This window comes from Pithys albifrons, chromosome 7, assembly GCF_047495875.1.
Source record: "Pithys albifrons albifrons isolate INPA30051 chromosome 7, PitAlb_v1, whole genome shotgun sequence".
NCBI classification, from domain to species: domain Eukaryota; kingdom Metazoa; phylum Chordata; class Aves; order Passeriformes; family Thamnophilidae; genus Pithys; species Pithys albifrons.
The window spans coordinates 58,924,968-58,944,035 of NC_092464.1; the positions used below are offsets into that span (position 1 = coordinate 58,924,968).

The 19,068-nt window shown below is 55.6% G+C and overlaps 2 protein-coding genes, 1 long non-coding RNA gene and 1 pseudogene across 6 annotated transcripts in view; 2 read left to right on the plus strand and 2 right to left on the minus strand.

The window, feature by feature from the left end:
* Positions 1 to 7,320, minus strand: part of LOC139673824 (class I histocompatibility antigen, F10 alpha chain-like) — a 209,648-nt gene extending 202,328 nt beyond the window's left edge. Inside the window, exons 1-9 of one of the 4 annotated variants that reach the window (XR_011698212.1) lie at positions 7,209 to 7,320; positions 4,774 to 5,037; positions 3,397 to 3,672; positions 2,933 to 3,205; positions 2,712 to 2,819; positions 2,573 to 2,613; positions 2,439 to 2,459; positions 1,253 to 2,178; positions 401 to 459 (exon numbers count right to left, since the gene is read on the minus strand). Coding sequence is in view for 1 of the 4 variants with exons in the window: in XM_071559644.1 (XP_071415745.1) it covers positions 2,933 to 3,205; positions 3,397 to 3,672; positions 4,774 to 5,037; positions 7,209 to 7,284 (889 nt within the window). In the remaining 3 variants the exon portion in view is untranslated. Of the gene's footprint in view, positions 1 to 400; positions 460 to 1,252; positions 2,201 to 2,438; positions 2,460 to 2,504; positions 2,614 to 2,711; positions 2,820 to 2,932; positions 3,206 to 3,396; positions 3,673 to 4,773; positions 5,038 to 7,208 lie in introns of those variants that run through there. The other 3 variants (XR_011698210.1, XR_011698211.1, XM_071559644.1) reach the window with 3 other exon arrangements.
* The window catches only part of LOC139673811 (zinc finger protein 850-like), a 685,564-nt gene that overhangs the window by 357,687 nt on the left and 308,809 nt on the right, over positions 1 to 19,068 (minus strand). The window lies entirely within an intron of this gene.
* LOC139673916 (uncharacterized) lies at positions 9,707 to 15,917 on the plus strand. The gene is made up of 3 exons (XR_011698234.1): positions 9,707 to 9,856; positions 10,319 to 10,372; positions 15,828 to 15,917. It is a non-coding gene; the product is annotated as an uncharacterized lncRNA (long non-coding RNA).
* LOC139674244 (C-type lectin domain family 2 member B-like) lies at positions 11,208 to 12,862 on the plus strand (annotated as a pseudogene).

The following is a 19,068-nucleotide window of genomic DNA, read 5'->3' on the forward strand; positions in this document are numbered from 1 at the left end:
CACTTCTCTCCCTCGTCTAAGGTATACAACGGCCACCAGTCTTGACAGTATTTTAACAACTTCTTTTTGCTTATGTTTTCTCCTGGGACCCCTCCCAGCTCTTTCCAGTGTTTCAGAATGCACCCAAGGGGGGGTTTTAAATTAATTTCTTTACTTTCCCTGCTCGGTTGACTGCCCATTGTCAATATTTATAGAACTTCACTTTCCCACTAGATTGTCAAGCGTTTTTGTTCGTCTCTGGCCGGCTTCCTCTCGGAGAGACGGAAACGCAGATCGGAACTCCACACTCGCCTCGCAGTCAGACTGCGTCTCTTTCAAGCACTTTCACACTCGTTCGTACTCCCCCCTGAGCCCCCCTTAATATTGGATCAAAATAATGATGTTACCAGGAGAGGCCACAAGATGTCGCTGTAGACTGCAGGATTTTCAGGTGGTCTCTCGGCAATGTGCAGCTCGTCCCTAAATTACAAGTCTGGAAGTATTTGAATAAACACTAAACCTCGAGTTCTTTCACAGAAATATTTCACCCACTTAACCGTGTGCAGAGCTTGGTCTGAGAAACATTGGTCACATCTTATATATGACACTCCTGGTAAATGACTTTCTTCAAAGATCAAGCCACTGCAGAAATTACATCTAGCGATCATAAACAGGGAGCAGTCACAGATAGGACAAATCTTTATCAGAGGCTCAGAGGAACAAAGTCCTTCTGCAGTCAGCTTTTCAGTGCCTTTTCCCATACAGGACTATCGAAATCTAATAGCTTACAGGAATTAGTTAACAGCAGATTTTTTTTTTCAGTAGTTCAAAAAGCTAAAACAACACAACTATTAGCACCACACTATACATAATATTCAAACAGCTAAATCAACACAGTAATCAGTGCCACACTCAACATACATACCAACATCACATATAGTTCAAACAGCTAAATCAACACAATAATCAGTGCCACACTCAACATATATAGCAACATCACATATAGTTCAAACCGCTAAATCAACACAATAATCAGTGCCACACTCAACATACATACCAACATCACATATAGTAATAAGTTTACTGGGACTCTAACCCTTGTCCTTGAGGGGACTCCAACCCCCCAAAAAACCTTAAAATCGGGGACTCTAACCCCTTTTAGGACTCAGGTTCTGGGGACTCCAACCCCAGGCCTGGGAGCGTCCTCCCCGTCCTGTTCGATTTAGTTTGATGTTGTACCTTTATTCCTTCATTCAAATATAGTTATAAATACCTTTTGATCCTTCGAGAGGTCCTTGTTCACCGGTGTATGAGACCAGGGGTCGGGGAGACTGTCCGACAGCACACTCGGTCGTGGGGCCCCCTACAGCGTCCCCAGCCCCTTGGGTTTCAGCACCGATGGAGCCGGACCGTCCCACCAGAGTCGCCAAAATATGATGCCCAAAAAGGCAGAACAAACTGTTTAGAGACAAAGTTTCAGTCAATAAACAGCAAGGTATTTATTAAGACAACGTTGGGGTAACTCTCCGATTAGTATCGGACAAAAGAGCTCCAAAATCTACAGTGAGAAGCTACAGTATTTATACATTTCTAGTGAGGGATTACAATATTTTTACCTACATATTCATGCATGATTATAATATTGCAATATCTAGTTATAATATTCATAGCAGGCGGGGTTGGGGCGGAGCTGTCCATTTTGAGGAATATTATGAGGGGAGATCCTGTTACTTCATCTGGTGGTGGTCGTATTTTTGCTCTTCATCCTCATGAACTTTTCAACTCGGTCTAATTTTGCTGATTCTTGCAGATTCTTGCAGTGGGTCTTGCCAAACATGGTGCTCTGGCTTTTTCTTGGGATTAACCTGTTCGCTACATGGACCTTTAATTATGACTTCACTGAGGGTTAGATGTCTTCCATAAATTAGACCTTATCTCTTGGAAACTCCCTGGAAAGTTGGGTGCTTTTAGTAAAATCCCCTAGGTTCTGGCTTTTCTCTACTTCAGATCCATCAGGAAAAGGTGCAGTGGTGCCAGGGTGGGTGAGAGCGGCGCGATGAGCTCTGCCAGCAGCTCCTGGCCTTCCTCAGAAAGAGGGATGGGGCTGGATTGCTCAGGTGGTGATTCTTGCTGCGATGAGTGGGGGACAGAGTCACCATGTCCCTGTCCCCATTCCATGGGATAGATCCGCCTGTGGAGCCCACGGAGAGCAGGAGCACCTCTGGAATCCATCATCATCTTGCTCCATCCATCCCACACAATCCCACTGTGGAATCCCACCTCTATCCCGCTCCACCCAGCCAACCTGATCCTGCTCCATAATCCAGCCCTGATCCCACTCCAGAATTCCTTCTGATCTCACTCTGGAATCCTGCCCTGATCTGGAATCCCATCCCAATCCTGCTCCATCCACTATGCTCTGATTCCCCTCTGGAATCCCACCAGGATCACACTCCATACCTGCAGGGGAGCATTTGCTCCTGTGGAAAAAAAAGATTCATGTGATTCTGGCCTGGATTACACACCTGGATCCATCCTGGGATCCACATGGAGAGGATCTGGATCTGGATGCAGACACACTGCTGGGATTCACTCATAGGCGTTTTGTGTTGTATCCATTCCTCTTTCTCCTCCCTATGGAAATAAAGCAGGATCAGCACCCATGGCACAGGATCCCTGGAATGCCACTGGGTGGATTCCTGTCTGTTCCCCACCCCCATCCCGTGAGTTACCAGACTGCAGCTTCCAGACACCAAATCCAATGAGGCTGATGATGATGATGGCAGCGATGACGGACAGGGCGACCACCACTGGGGTGGAATTCCAGATGGATTCTGGCTCTGGGAAGGGTGGGAGTGTGAGGAGAGGAGGGAAACCCCCTCTTACTGCTCCACATTCCCGAATTCCCTGTTCCCAAATGCCCAGTTCCCACATTCCACATTCCCAGCCTCACCCCAGGCAAAGATCCCGGGCTCCGGCATCCCGGCGTGCTCCACCCGGCACCGGTACTGCTCCCACTCCCCCGGCAGCGCCTCGATCCTGGCCCAGCTGTGGAAGGTGCCGTCACTGTTGGGAACAACCCCGCCCCACTCCGTCTCCTGATCCCGGATTTCATCCCCTTTCATCCAGCTGATCCCGATGATCCCGGGGTAGAATCCGTACGCGTGGCAGGACAACGTCAGGATCCCGTGTTCCTCTTTGCCGGAGACATGGACATCAGGGGGCTCTGGAATGGGATAATGGCGACATCCAACCACAGAATTCCCATGAGCATGGGGTGGTGATGCGATCTGCCCATGGAATTCCCATAGCAATGGGATGGGGCTGAGATCCATCCATGGAATTGCCATGCAAATTACAGCATTCCCAAGTCCTCCATTCCCACATCCCACATGTCGATGGGAATTCCATCCCCACCTTTGCGCTCCAGCGCCTCCCGCCCGTATCCAACGTATTTCCGGAGCCATTCTGGACAGATGTGCTCCAGGTAATTTGTCCGCCTCTCCGCCTCGATCCCTTCAGTTTCCCATCTCCTCTTGGTGACCTGGGCAGCGCCGTCGGCTGCCACGAAGCTCTTGGATCCCAGCTCGAAGGAGATGAAATCCCGCCCATCGTAGCCAATCCGGAAGGATCCACGGACGGTCCCGTCGGACAGGAGGTCACAGCCCGAAACCTGCTGCCGAGTGTGAACACCTGGGGGAGAAACGGACCCACAGAGACCCCTGGAATTGTGTCCCAGTCCCACAGAGCCCCATCCAGAGAGTGATAGAGACCCACAGAGCTTCATCCCAGCCCCATGGATTCCCACCTAGCCCCACAGATCACCGCCAGCCCCACAGATGCCCCCCAGCCACACGGGTCCCACCCCAGACCCACAGATTGCTCCCAGCCCCACAGAGCCCATCCCAGTCCCACATACCCATATCCCAGTCCCACAAATCCTATCCCAGCCCCACAGATGCACCCCAGCCCCACAGATCCCATCCCAGCCCCACAGATCCACATCCCAGCCCCACAGATCCACATCCCAGCCCCACAGATCTCCCCCATACACAGAGATTCCCCTTCCAGCCCAGAGATCTCTAATAGCTCCATGGATGGCAATCCAGCCCCACAAATACGTCCCAGCCCCACAGATGCCCCCCAGCCACACAGATCCCTCCCAGTCCCAAAGATCCCAGCTGAGCCCCAAAGATCCCTCCCAGCCCCACAGATCCTCCCCAGCTCTAAAGATCCCCTTCCAGCACACAGATCTCTCGTAGCACCACAGATTGGATCCCAGCCCCACAGATCTTCACCAGTCCCACAAATCCCATGCCAGTCCCACGGATCCCATCCCAGCCCCACTAGTGCATCCCAGCCCCACTAGTGCATCCCAGCCCCACAGATCCACTGACAGCCACAGAGATGCCCCCCAGGCTCCCAGATCCCATCCCAGCCCCACAGATCAACTTCAGTCCTCAAGATTCCCTCTCCAGCCCAGGGATCTCCCATAGCCCCATGGATTGCAACACAGACCCACAGATGCGCCCCGGTCCCACAGATCCCATCTCAGTCCCACAGACAAAACACTGCCCCACAGATGCCCCCCAGCCCCACAGATGCCCCCCAGCCCCACAGATCCTAGCCCAGCCCCGTCCCACAGAACCTCCATAGCCCCACAGATCCCATCCCAGCCCCACAGATGCACCTCAGCTTCACAAACCCCATTCCAGTCCCATAGACTGTATCCCAGCCCCACAGATCCCAGCCCAGCCCCACAGATTCTCCTCATTCCCAGCTGCCCCCACTCACCCCCACTCTGGTTGTACCGGCCCTGCTGTGTCTCCAGGTTGGCAGCAGCCACGTGCTGGTTCCGCTTGTTGATCTCAGTCTGTCTATCCCAAAATCCCGGCTCAGCTCCGTTCTCCATCCACGGCGTCTGTGGCTCCATCCGGCCCCGCTCGCTGTCGTAGCGCACAAAGGGGATCCCATCCAGGAACCCCATGGACGTGAACTGGGGGATCCCCGGGCTGGGCTTCAACACTGCCACATTCAGGTACCACAGAGAGTGGAGAACTGGGGGGACACAAAGATTTGGGTGTCTTGGGGGTCACGGGTACAGAAAAGGGGGAACTGGGAGAGCCAGGAAGGGGCTTTGGGGATCCCAGGGCAGTTGGTGCAGGGAGTGTCGGTGCCGGGGTAGGGGGTGCAAGGGGGTCCCACTGCACAGGACTGGGGGCTCAGGGGAGTCCCAGAATCAAGGAAAAGGAGGGTACAGGGATTGGGAAAGGTGGGATTTGGAGTCCAAGAGGTACCTGTGTCCAGGAAAGGGGGATCCAGGGGCCCTCAGGGTCAGGGAAAGGGAATCACAGGGTGAGGAGACCCAGAATGGCCAAGAAAGGGGGTGCAGGGGGGTATTGGTGCAGGATAAGGGAGTGCAGGAGAGTTCTAATGTATTGGACTGGAAGCTCAGGGGGGTCTTGCTGCCACATAGGGCGTTGTAGGAGGGTACCCGTGCCCAGGAATGGGGCTACAGGGGGGTTCCAGTGCCCAATAAGGGTGTGCAGGGGGTCCCAGTCCCAAACAAAGGGGTTCAGTGGGGTCTGGGTGCTGAATAAGAGGTGCAGGAGGGTCCCCATGCCCAGGACTGGGGATTCAGGGGTGTCCCAGTGTCAAGGAAAGAGGAGTGAGGGCACTGGGAGATGTGTGATGGAGGTTCAGGGGTCCCTGTGCCTCGGAAAGGGCAGTCCAGGGATCCCCCGGTTTGAGGAAAGTGGGGTCTGAGGACTGGGAAAGGCAGGAATGGGGGTTCAGGGGGTCCCAGGGTCAAGGAAAAGGGGGGCTGGAAGAGGTGGGATGGTTGGAAAAGGGGGCACAGGGTGATACTGTTGCAGGATAAGGGGAGTTCGGGAGGGTCCTGGTGCTGAACAAGGGAGGATCCAAGAGGATCCAAGGGTAAAGGAATGGGGGGTGCAGGGACTTGGAGGGGTGAAATGAGAGGTTCATGTGCCCAGGAAAATGGGGGTCCAGGGCTCCCCAATGTCGAGAAAACAGAGGTCACAAGAAAGGAAGAACTGGGGTGGCTGGGAATGGGGGTCCTGGAGATGCTTGGTGCAGATGAAAGGAGGGACTTCGGGCTGGGAAAGGCTGGAGTGCGGGTCAGGATCAAGGAAAAGGAGGGTCTGGAAGAGGTGGGATGGCCAGGAAAGGGGGTGCAGGGGGGTACTGCTACAGGATAACCAGGTATAGGGGGGGTCTGGTGCCAGATGAGGGGGCTGCAGAGAGTCCTCATGCCCAGGAATGGGGGTGAAGGGGGGTCCCAGTGCCCAGAAATTGTGGCCAAGCGGGTTCCAGTGCCTGGGACCCCCTGCAGGAAGAGCAGAGAGTGAAGAACTGGGAGGACTCTGAGATTGGCAGGTTTGGGAGGTCCAAGGGTCAAGGAAGTGGAACTGGGAGAGACAGGAGAGTCAGGAAGGGTCCAAGCTTCAAGGAAAAGGTGGGGATGGGACTGGGAGAGACAGGGGGTCCAAGGGGTCCATGTGCCCAGGAAAGGGCAGTACAGGGGTCCCCAGTGTTGAGGAAAGTGGGATCTGAGGGCTGGGAAGGGCAGGAACAGGGATTCAGGGGGTCCAAGGGTCAAGGAAAAGGGAGGATCAGGGGGCTGGGAGAGGCAGGATGGCTGGAAAAGGGATTGCAGGGGGGTATTTGTTCACAGTAAAGGGGTTCTGGGGGGTCATGGAGCCGGGGATGTGGTGCAGGGGGGGCCCCGGGTTCGGAAATGGGGGTTCAGGTGGTCCCAGTGAGGAATAAGGTGGTTCAGGGTGTCCGAATGCCCAGGAATGGGGATCCAGGGGTTCCACTGCCAGTTAAGGGGGTGCAGGGTGGTCCCAGTGCCCAGGAATGGGGGCTCAAGGGGTTTCCCGTGGGCAGAAATGGGGTATCAGGGGGCCTCACTTCTGCGAATAGGGTTTGGGGGAGGTTTCCTTCGCGGGAAAGAAGGTTCAAGGGGGTCCCCCTGTCCGGGAATTGCGGTTCAGGAGGTTTCCCGTGCCCAGGAATGGACGTTCAAGGGTCCCAGTGCGGATAAGGGGGTTTAGAGGGGTCCTGGTGCCGCGGGAGGGGCTGCGGAGGGGGAGGGGGGGGGCGGGGTGGGGGGGTGTCCCAGTGTCCGGGAATGGGGGTTTAGGGGGGTCCCAGTGCCCGGGAATGGCAGTTCAGGAGCTCCCCATTCCGAGGGTCCCACTTACCCTTCGTCGCCCCCCCCGGGGCCCCCAGGAGCCCCAGCAGCCCCAGGAGCGCCCCCAGACCCAGCGCTGCGGCCATCGCGCTGCTCCGCTGCGGCCCCGCCCGGCCCGGACCCGGACCAGGCCCCGCCCACAGCACCGCCTCCGGCCGCACGATTGGCTGTGCTGTTTCTCGATCGCCAATGGCAGCCCGATCCACCTGTGACGTCATTGGTCTCCGGGTAGATCCCGGTGGCGCAGGTTGTGAGACGGGAAAGCGAAAGTGTCCGAGGGAGCGCGGGGGGGCGGGGACGGGGGAATTCCCGGGAATTCACCTGGATCCCCTTTGGGACCCCTCCTGGGACCCCTCTGGATCTCCCCGGGACACCTTGGGACCCTCCACGGCCACGAATTGCGGGACCCCCGGGCCGGGCTGGGCTGAACTCCCGCGCCCTGCGGTGAAACTCGGCCTTAAACCCGCTGGTTCGGGGGCGGGATCGGGAAAGGGCGGCGGTGCCGGGAAGGGACCGGGACGGAGCGGGACAGGCTGGGATGGACTGCGGTGGAGTGGGATGGACTGGGGCACCGGGATACACCGGGACCAGGATCGGGACCCAACGGGACCAGAACTGGGGAAACAGAGCTCATACTGGGAACAACTGGGACCACACTGAGGGCAACTGGGGTCATACTGGCACCATACTGAGAGTGACTGGGAGCATTCTGAGAGCAGATGGGACCATGTTGGGGGCACCTGAGGTCATGCTAGAGGTGACTGGGATCATATGGGGGTGAGTGGTGCCACACTGGAGGTGACCGGGAGCCACTGGGCTCATGCTGGGAGTGCCCTGGGCCCCACTGGGTGGAACTGGGTGGCTCTGGCCCAGCTGGGGCTCTGGGTTGTTCTCCCCCAGGGCCCCTCGGGCCTGGCCGGGGCCGCAGTTCTGAGCCAGGGCCGAGCAGGGACCCCCCCCGGGTCCCACTGACACCCCCAGCCCTGCAGAGCTCAGGGACAAGGAATGGCCAAGGATAGGGAATGGCCAATAAAAGGGAATGTCCAGGGACAGGGTTTGGCCAGGGACAGGGAATGGCCAGGGACAGGAAATGGCCAAGGAATAGGGAATGGCCCTGGGGACAGGGAATGGGCAGGGACAGGGAATGGTCCTGGGAACAGGGAATGGCCCTAGGGACAGGGAATGGGCAGGGACAGGGAATGGTCCTGGGAACAGGGAATGGCCAGGGACAGGGAATGGCCAGACACAGGGACTGGCGAGGGACAGGGAATGGGCCTGGGGACAGGGGATGGCCAGGGACAGGGAATATCCAGGGACAGGGAATGGCCCCGGGGACAGGGAGCAGCCGAGTGCCATGGCATGTCTGGTTCCTGCCCTGGATGTCACCGCCCGGAACGTTCGTTCCCCCCGTGGGCAGCGAGGGGCGCCGGAGGGTCCCTGTGCCCCCCTGCCCTCAGTCCCTGCCGGCACCGCTCCGGGCCGTGTCGCTGTCACGGAGCGGCCGCTGCCCCGGGACAGGCTTGGCTGCAGAGTTTGGGGTTAAACCCGCCCCGCTGGGCCGGGGGGGCAGCCCTGGACACCAGGGCTTTGCTCCTGGGGCTCTGCAGGGGCTCCCGCGGGGGCTCGGCCTCCTTGGGGCATCCCCTGCTCCGACCTGGGCTCCTTCCGGGCTGCGGGGGGGTCTCTGCCCCATCCCGGGCTCCTCCGCAGGGCACAGTCACTCCAGATCAGGGGCACACGGAGCTCCAGCCGGGTCGGAATAGCAGCGATTCCCTGCGCTCCCGGAGCCCGGGCACATCGCCAGGGCTGCGAATGCTCCAGGGGCGGCTCCGGGCACATCGCCAGGGTGGGAATGCTCAAGGGGCGGCTCTGGACACATCGCCAGGGCTGTTTCCCGCAAACCGCGGGGGTTTCGGAGAGGGAGGCGGGTTCTGTACAAAGTGCGGGCGGGGGGCGGGCACTCGGCTCGGCCCGGCTCGGCCCGGCCGCGGCCCCAGCGCAGGTGGGACCCGAAGGGCTCGCCCCCCGTGTCCCGCCGTTTCCCCTCCCCAGGCCCGCGGAGGGAGCGGCTGCCCGAGGGCTCCTCCTTCCCCCTCGCTCGGAGCCGGGGCCGCAGCAGCGCTGGCCCGTCCCGGTTCCGCTCGGCCCGACAGGTTTGGCCGCCCCGTCCCCGGGAGTGTCCCCGGCCGGTGGGACCAGGCTTGGAGCCCCCTGGGCTGGTGGGAGGTGTCCCCGGCGGGGCACGGGTGGGGCGGGGTGGGCTTTATGGTCCCTCCCAACCCAAGCCGTGCTGGGACTGAAACACAGACGCGGTCTGGGATGGACCGGGATGGGGTGTTGGATGGACAGGGATGGGGTGTGGGATGGACCGGGGTGGGGGTGTGGGTCACATCGGGGCTGTGGGGGCTGGGCTGGACTAGGATGAAGCAAATTGGGATTTGAGTTTAGTTTTCTCTTCCCATGATTGCTGTGCCATATCCAGAGAGGGTTTGTGAGGGGGAAGGAGGATGTGGGACTAGAGGAGCAATAATAAGCAGATTTCTCCTCCACGTCCTGCTCCATCTCCCCTGGGCCTCCCCCTCCAGCCCAGCCCAGCCTGTGGGTCCCACCTTGGGGTCCCAGTGACCCCCCAGGTGTCTCCTTGCAGGGACACCTCAGGTAAGGGCTGAATTACTCTTTTACTTTCTGATAAAAAGGGGACATTCCTGTTGACTGTTTGGATTCCCTCTCTTTTGGTCACTGGAGAAAAGCCCCTTTGAATAATTCCCACATGCACTTGTGGACTCATTTCCCTTCCCTGGGCAGCAAAACAAAAGGCCACAACTATATTGGGCTGTAATAGTTTTGAAATGCTCTTTGGGGCACAAAAGTCCTGTATTTGCTCCAAACTCAGTGTCTTTGGGAGTATTTTCCATGACAAGTTTCTCTGCTGTTCCCTACTAGATGTTTTCTCCTCCTCTTCCTCCCCCACCTGTTTTTTCCCTCAAAATGCCCTAAAGTGCAGCCTGGGGCAGCAGGAATTTGGGGCTGAGGACAGTAAAAATCACTGCATGAATTAAACCTTATTCAAAATCAAGGGTTTGGGTGGGAAAAATTATCCATTTGGTTCCTGCTTTGCAGGCACAGGTAGATGGTTCTTACCTGGAGAATATTTACCTGTGGAGGAACTGCTGGGTAAGGACTGGTAATAATTGGAATTTGTTGATATCAGGGTTTATACATAGTTTTAATTAATGTGGAAACTCTTTGCAGCTGCCAGTGACCCACCAGCAGCATCCACATTCTGTGCCAGTGGATTCTTGTTCTCTTTCTCTGTTTATTTTCCTTATAAATATTCTAGAAACTGTAATCGTGGGGTCAGTTTTGGTTTGACGAACCTGTTAATTTTTAACTTTGGCTTGGGGTAGAGCATGGCCAGGGAAAGCAGGAAAAGAGTTTAGGAAAAGCAATGAAGAAGGTGGGAAAATGTGCTGATGTGGGAGGTCACAGCAATAATGGGGCTGAGCACAGGCTGGGACAGGAAACACTGAACAAAAAACAGCCTTGAGGAAAGAAACAGGCTTAGAAAAATGCCTGTGGGGTGAGAGTTTGGGGGATTATCAGCTTTTTGTGGGTTTATATTTCGGCCATGGGAGCATCTTGGGACAGCCCCGGGATGGAGCAGGAGCTGTGCAGGCCCTGAGAGCTCGAGGTGTTGTCTGAGATCAGCTCATGGCAGGAGGGGCTGAGGGTGCCCCTGTCCCCTCTGTCCCCCCAGGGGTGGCAGGAGGAGCTGAGGGTGCCCCTGTCCCCTCTGTGCCCCCCAGGGGTGGCAGAAGCCCCTCGGGAGGCAGGTCCAGAGGGACCATCCCCTATCCTGGGGGCTCCATGAGCTGCCCTGCACAGGGTGGGGAGACGGGGTGGGCTCAGGTGGGGCTGAAGCACCTTGTGGAGTGACCTGGGGGGCCTAGGCTGAAAACAACTCACAGCTGTGCAAGTCCTTGAGACAAAATCTTTGCAGGTCACAGAGATGGCAGGACCCAAAGGTGAGCTGGGAAAACAAAGTGAGTCCTGGTTCTCTGAAGGCTGAAATCACCCAAACACGTGAAAGGGAAAATTGTGCTTGATATGCCTGGCAGGAAAGTGCCCCAAATCAGGCATTTCCCACTCCCCAGTTCCCACTCTGAGCAGGAACTGGCTTAGTTTGCACAGGTGAGACTCAGCTGCTGTGATGGAGCCACTGCAGGGGAGGGCAGAGGAAGGGACCAGTAAGAACAAGTTCTTGTTTTGAGGTTGTGGTTTAGGGTTTTGAGGGCAGCTAAAATTAGCTCAGAGAGCTGTGAGGGGGAACGATTGAGAATGTTAAAGTTCTTTGCCAGCTATGGGAAAGGACTAAGAAGGTTTAAATTGTTTACAGGCTGTGGGTCAGAGGGATGGTGCCCATCCCATGGTGGAGAGGGGCACAAAGGGAATGCAGCCCCAAAAATGGAATGGGCCCCCCTCAAACTGAGCCTGGAGCCCCCCATGTGCTTTGGGCTGTGCTGGGAGGTGTTGAAGGTGCCCACAGGGGGCTGGGGATGGTGTGGGTGCTCTTTGTGCTCTTTCCACACAGTTTGTCCCCAGATTTCAGCCTCAGGTGCATCAAGGACAAAAAGGTGCCCATCAGGGTCACCCTGCTCGTTGTGGGGCTGCTCCTCACCCTCATTGCCCAGCTGGGTGAGTGCTGAGGGTGGAGGAGCCACCCTGGAGCCTCCTCCTGGCAAACCCCCTGGAGTAATCCACCTGGTGGGTGCACTGTCCTTGATTCCAGCTAAGAAATGCCCATCCTGCCCCACTCCTGCCCTGCCTGGCTGCCTGGAGAGTGGGATCGGCCTCGAGGGCAAGTTCTTTTATGTCATGGAGCAGGAATGGGATGGAACAGGAATGAGGCCTCCTGCCTCTCCCACCCAGCCCACCTGACCACCATCAATACCTGTGAGGAGCTGGGGAGAGGAATCCCCAGTGTGGGATGGTTTTGGGGGAGCAGGTTTGGGAATTCCCTGTGGGGAGTGGGGTGGAGGTGCCTGTGATCCTTGTTTTGCCCACCTCCAGAATTTCCTCTTGTGCTACAGGTGGTCTGTGCACCACTGGATTGGTCTCCAGAGTGAAGGTTCCAGACCTTGGGAATGGTTCAATGGGTCCCTCTTCAATGCCCTGTACATTCCATCTTCTCCTGGAGAGCAAAATGTTGAGCTGGGCTGGGGCTGAGTGCAGGAAGGCACAGGTAGATCCAGATCTAAGGAGGTGGGAACTGCTTCTCCTGGTTGTGCCAAAGCCCTGGGACACAGCCCATGGATTTGTGGGATGCAGGTGCTGGTGGGGGTTGAGGCCATGCCAGGATGAAGCCCATGGGAATATCCCCTCCTTTGAGGGGTGGGAGGCAGTTTGGGCTCTGCCTGGGGGAGGTTTGCTGGGGAGGGTGGTCCCTGCTCCTGCAGCACTCTCTGGGAATGGGAATCCTTCCCTGAGCTCTGGCTGTGCTCTGGGTGCAGGTTTGGCATCCAGGGCAATGGCCAATGTGCCTACACCAAATCCCATGGGATCAGCTGAGACTGGTGCTCCCAGAGAAAATTCTCCATCTGCAGCCACTTCCAGAGGAGCCCCAGTGGGGTTTGGAAGGATCCAGGAACCCAGAATTCCACCTGAAACTTCCCTCTTGACAAAGATCCACCACCAGCTGCCCTTAATCTCGCACAACCAGGAGTTTTAGGGCAGGTTTTAGGGCAGGTTTAGAGCTTGTTTTTGTCTGCCCTTATTCCCACACAACCACGAGTGTCCCTCTGGTTTATATTTAAATTTTAATTTGGAGCACTGGAAACTCCTCCTGGCGACAACACAGAGGGAGTCCCTGGGTATTTTCAGGCACCATCAGGGTGGAGAGAGGGACCTGCAGCTGCTCAGCCCCCAAACCCACATCAATCAGCCCCTGCTGGCAGCTCTGCCCCCCTGCCCCTCAGGGATTGCCACTGCCCAGGAGCTGCTCCCTGCTGGGAATTCAGGGGGAATCTGCTCCAGTCCCTGCCTGGAGCTGGGCTCTCATGGATTTTGGGAATTTTACCATGGACTCAAGGGGGGTTTATCCCTTTTGGATGCCTCACCTTGTCCCTGCAGCAGCCACACCACGATGCCCACCAGGACCAGTGTCCCAACCCCTCCAGGTCCCAGCAGAGCCCAGAACCAGTGAGGACCTGCAATGGGACCATACTGGGAGTGAGGGAGGAAGCAGCTCTTCTTCTTCTGTGCTCCCTGCTCTGCTTTCAATGCTCTGCCTCAACTGCAGGTCCCCCACATCCCTCTGCTCAGCGAGGAAACCTCACAAGGCTCTCTGGGAGCCCAGAAATCCCACAAGGTGCCTCTTTGTTCACTTGTCCCAGCAAAGCTGCAGAGCCTCAGAGCTCAGTCCCTCCCTCTCCTGCCCTGAGCTGCACCCAGAAGTGTCCTGGGGATGGGGAGACCCCCAAGCCAAGCCCTGGGGATGTTTGGAGTGATCCCAGAGGGGGCTGCAGGGCCCCCCAGCCCTGCTGAGCAGGTGAAGCCCTGCACGGTGTCCGTGGGCACTGGCTGTATTTTCCATCCTTCTCAAGGAAACAGGGTGAGAAGAACAAAACCTGCTGGTGCCAACACTGTGCCCCAGGCTGGGGGTGGGCAGCAAACCCTCTGGAGGGCAAAGCATTGGGGTTTGGCCACCAGCAGCTGAGGAAAAGGCACAGAAGGTCCTTTTCTTCCCCAGGATTTCCTGCAGGGAAGGGATCCAGCCCCATCAGGGACATTGGCCCCTCCAAACCCGTCCCCCCAAGCAGAGCACCCCTGGGATGGGGCAGAGGGGCCGAGGGATGTCACTCACCGGGGCCCCTCTGGGGCACAGCAGGGCTGGCACAGATGGGGGTCAGTGCCCTGTCCCTGCCCCCGGGACATTGGGATCCGGGATAACGGGGGGTTTGGCCCCTCTGGAGCAGGAGCAGAGCCCGGCAGGGGGGTGGGCTCGTGTCCCTCCAGGCTCTGAGTCGCTGTCCATGTGTCACCGCAGCCGCAGGAGCCACAAAGAGCCACTGCCGAGGGTGAAGCTGCTCCGAGGGGTGTGAAGGGGCTGTGGGGGGAGAGAGGAAGGTGCTGAAAGGGCTCCTGGAGGTACATCCCCCACCTCCTCCTCCTCTTCTTCCTCCTCCCTTTCACTGACATGGAGTAATATAGACATTATGATGTCTATATTACATATTATATGTATTATTCTATCATTATTATACTTAGTAAAATATTGTTATTGTATTAGAATATTACTAAAATACTATTTTAAAATATAGTTTAATTCTAATTATTTGATTATATTGTCATTCCACAATTTGCTTTATTTATTTATATAATTTAATATATATAAAATAAAATTCTAGTTTTACTAATACTTTAATTCTAAGTATTTGATTATCTTTCCAGTATGTGATTTTTATTAGTTATTTATTTCCCTGGTTATTTATATATTTTTATACCTTTTATTTATTTGTATATTTTATTTAATTATTTTTTTTTATTTTAATAATTCATTTTTATTCACAGATAAATCCAATCTATAATTTCTTTACTTGCGACTTATTAAATGTATTTTTAATTAAATTATGCATTAGTAATTTTTTGTTGATTAATTATTATCCCACTGTGCCCTGTGCCCCCCATATGCCAAATAACCAACCCCACTGTTCCCTGTGCCCCCCATATGCCAAATAACCAACCCCACTGTGCCCTGTGCCCCCCATACACCAAATAACCAACCCCACTGTGCCCTGTGCCTCCCATACACCAAATAACCAACCCCACTGTGCCCTGTGCCCCCAGCCCTTGGTCTGCAGAGCGTTGCCAGAGGAACAGAAACCTTTGCACAGACCCCAAAAACTCAGGGAGAGGGATCAGGGCACAAAATGGGTCTGAAATGAAGCAAAGCTGCTTTTTATCCCAGCAGGCCTGGGACAGTCCCACCTGGGGGGTGCTGGGTGTGTTGTTCACCCGTCTCCACCCCTGCCCTGCCCTCACTCCAACCCACACTGGCTGCAGGTTCCTGCCTGGAACAGCCTTGGGGTTCTCCTGGGAATGGAGGTGACCAGTTGTTCCAAAAATCTCTCTGGGGAGAGTTTTGTGGGATGCAAAGCCACGGAGTAAATGTGAATCCCAAATCCATGGGACACTTGGACCATTTTATGACCAATTCCCAACCTTGTCTCCTCCTTTTTCTTCAGCTTTTTTGGGTGGTAATCCCAGTTTAGGGCCAGTCCCAGAACGCCCAGCACCATCTTTTTATACAGGTAAAAATACTTTTATTTTTTTCCCCTCATGTATCCAAAACCTGAAAAAAAAAAAAAACAGAAAAGGGAAAAAAAAGAAAAAGTAGGAATTTTCCCAGTTTCTTCCAGTAGCAGGAAAGACGATAAAAGAGGATAACCCCAAAATCCCAGTAGGAAAAAATTTGCCATTACTTTTTTTTTAAAGTTTATTATAATTTCTTTTTATTATGTCTTTATATTTCATTCCAGTTTTTACTTTTCTGATTTTTTCCTTTTTTTTCCTTTTTTAGTTTCTATTTTTTCCCATACTCTCAAGTTTATTCTTTTTCTTCTGCTCACAGTCACCTTTACACCCTTACAGAAGATGCTGTGCTGACCTGCCCTTCCCACAGCCTTTCTTTGGTGCTGTCAGGCCACGGATTGCAAGAAAAACCTCAAAACCGATTTAAAATAAATGAGGCTTTGTGGTTAAACCCCGCAGGGGGTGATTTAGTTACAAAACACTTATTTTTGAAGGGTTTACATTAAGGAAATGATCAAAAGGGCTGGAGGGAACCGCGCTGGGTCCTCGTGGCCGCTCTGGGGTCACCTCGGGGACCCTCCGAGCAGAGCGACCCCCTCCTGCACCCCCAAATTTACATTTTTGGATAATCTGCCCTGCCCAGCTGAGGAGAAAAGCTGGAAAAGTTGGGAAAGGGCTGAAAAGCAGATGGAGCTGGAGAGTGGAGCTGCAGGAAAATTCCCCAGGAAAAAACTCCTGTAAGAATAAATCAAAATAATTATTAATTCTTTGAATACTTCTCGGTTTGGTTTTGCAGAACGTCGGGGCCAGGAGGAGCCAGAAGAGGGGTTAGAAAGACAAAATTTAATTGGGGGAGAAATACTTAATATTAAGGAGAAAATGTAATTAACGGGATTTTAATGCGGGAAGATTATTCTGACTGGAGAGGAAATTTAATTGGGGCAGAAAACCTTAACGAGGAGAGAAAACTTTACTCGGAGAGAGAAGATTTTAATTGGGAGAGAAAAGTAAGATTGGGGAGGACTCTTTAATTATGGGGAGAAAGTTTAATTTTCAGTTAGTTGTAATTAGAAAGGAAATTTTATTTCGGGGGGGGAACTTTATTGGAGGAAAAATGTTTGAGTGAGAAAACGTTAATTATGGAACAAAAAGTTTAATTGGAGGCAGAAAATGAGGAAGTTTGATCATTATAATGAAACTTTAATTTCGGGGCGGGGGGTAAATTTAATCGTTCGGAGGAAACTTCTGTTTATTCTCCCTCGAATCCCGCTCGTAGAGACACAGGAGCCTCTGTGGGAGCCTGTGCGGAGTTCAGACGGCTTTGGGAAGAATTCAGGGGTATTTTGGGAGAATTCCGAAGTACTTCGGGAGCTTTCAAATATTTCGGAGCACTCGCAAGTATTTGAGGAGTTTTCTGTTATTTGGTGAGAATTCAGAGATATCGGAGAGGGAGAAATTCAGAGCTATTCTGGGAGGAATTCGGGCGTATTTTGCAGGAATTCTTCGGGGCTCTCGAGACACGCGTGGGTCTCTGTCCGCGCTTCCCTCCCAGCTCGAACCTGCCCAAGTTGACCCAACCCCGCTGTTGTGCCCCGAATTTGCCGCCAGCGGTTCCCCCGCTGCTCCAATCCCCGCCCGGGCTGTGGCACTGAGATGCGGCTGCTCGGCCGGGCAGGTCACGGGATAAACACTTTATTAAAAGGGGTTTTAGTGCATGGAGGCGATTTCTCGGCGTGTCTCGGCTCGGCGGGGCCCGGGCCGTGCGGGGGGAGCTGGTTGGGAACTGGGGGGCGGCCCCAGCGCGGTGCCCTCGGGCTGAGCGGAGCCGGCTGGGAACAACCCCCCGATGTCCCCCCGGTGCCCTCGGGCTGAGCGGAACCGGCTGGGAACAACCCCCCGATGCCCCCCCGGTGCCCTCGGGGTGAGCGGAGCCGGCTGGGAACAACCCCCCGATGCCCCCCCGGTGCCCTCGGGCTGAGCGGAGCCGGCTGGGCACACCCCGCTCGTCTCCGCCGCTCCAGTCGCTTCCCGGCTCCGGCTCAGCCGCCGCTCGGCCCCGGCCGGTCCCTCGGGGCGGCTCTTTGGGTGTCACGGGCCGGCGGGGACCCCTCGGTGCCGCTCATCGCCCCCTCACACCCCCCGGGGCCGCCCCGCTGATCGCTTGGGGCAGCTCTTTGAGGTACCGGGCGGCACAAACCCCTTGTCGCAAATGTTTTATTCCGTATATTTTTTCGCTATATTTTATTCTGTATGTCCTGCTGTGCGGCTCCTTCGGTGACACGGGGCACTGGAGACTCCCCGGTGCGGTTCTTTTATTGTACTTTATTCAATGTTTTGTACTCCGTTCACACTTCCCGTCCCTCGGTGCCGCCCTTCTATCCCCGCCCAGTGATGCGGCTTTTTCGGGCACACCGAACACCGTCCGACCTCCACGGTGCCATCCCCGCCGCTCCCTCGGGGCAGCTCTTTTTAGATGCGGAGCGGAGACCGCTCGGCGCAGGTTTTTATTCCATTTATTTTATTGTCTCTAATCGATTGTATTCACAGCTCGCCTGTCCCGCTGTGCAGCTCCTTCAGTGACACGGGACGGCCGGGACCCCTCCGTGCCGGTCCCCAGCCCCTCACAGTCCCCGCTCCCTCGGGGCAGCTCTTTTAGATCCGGGGCGGCGGGGACCCCCCGAGCGCGGCTTTTGATTCTATTGATTTTATTCTCTGTGCTTAATTTCAGTCACTCCTCGCCCTCCCCTCGGTGCAGCCCTTTGACACCACCCGACAGCGGGTCCCTCGGGGCAGCTCTTTCGGTGACTCGGGAAGGCTCTTTGAGTGCATTTTATTCTACTCTCTCTATTTTATTCCATTCCATTTTATTCCCGCATCCCACCCAGGGCGACTATTTCACCGCCGCTCCTCCTCACTCGTCTCGCCGTGCAGTTCTTTCAGTTATCGGGCGGCGGAGACTCCCCCGGTGCGGCTCTTTTGTTTTACTATTTCTATCCTCTGCATTTTATTCTCTTCAGTCCTCGCCCCCATCTCCGGTGACTCCCGACAGGGCCCGTCCCGCGGGGCGGCTCGTCAGTGCCGGCCGGGCCCCCTCAGTGCCGATCTCTGTTCCATTTCCTTCATTATGTGCTTTGTATTCGCACTTCGCTCGTCCCGCGGGGCGGCTCATTCAGTGCCACGGCCTGGCGGGGCCCCCTCGGAGCGGCTCCCCCAGGGCCCTTCCCCTTGCCCTTCCCCTTCTCGTTCCCGCCGGGATTCCTCTCCCGGCTCCCCCTCTCCGCCCGCCCCTCCCCGGCACGACCCGGCGGTGCCGCTGCCGGAGCCGGAGCGGCTGCGACGCGACATCCCCGCGCTCCAGGGCCGGACTGAGGGGGTCTCGCCTCAGTTCTCTTTGGTTTGTTCTTCCCAAGCTGGGGAAAAACGATTTATGGTCCTTTCTGACGCAAATCTGTTCCCTCCTCCGCTCGGCCAAGGGGATTTGGGGCTGTTTTCCCTTTTGGGGGCAAATAAAACCAATGCCCTGAGTCCTGCCAGGAGCAGCAGCCCTGCAGCCTGTGGAG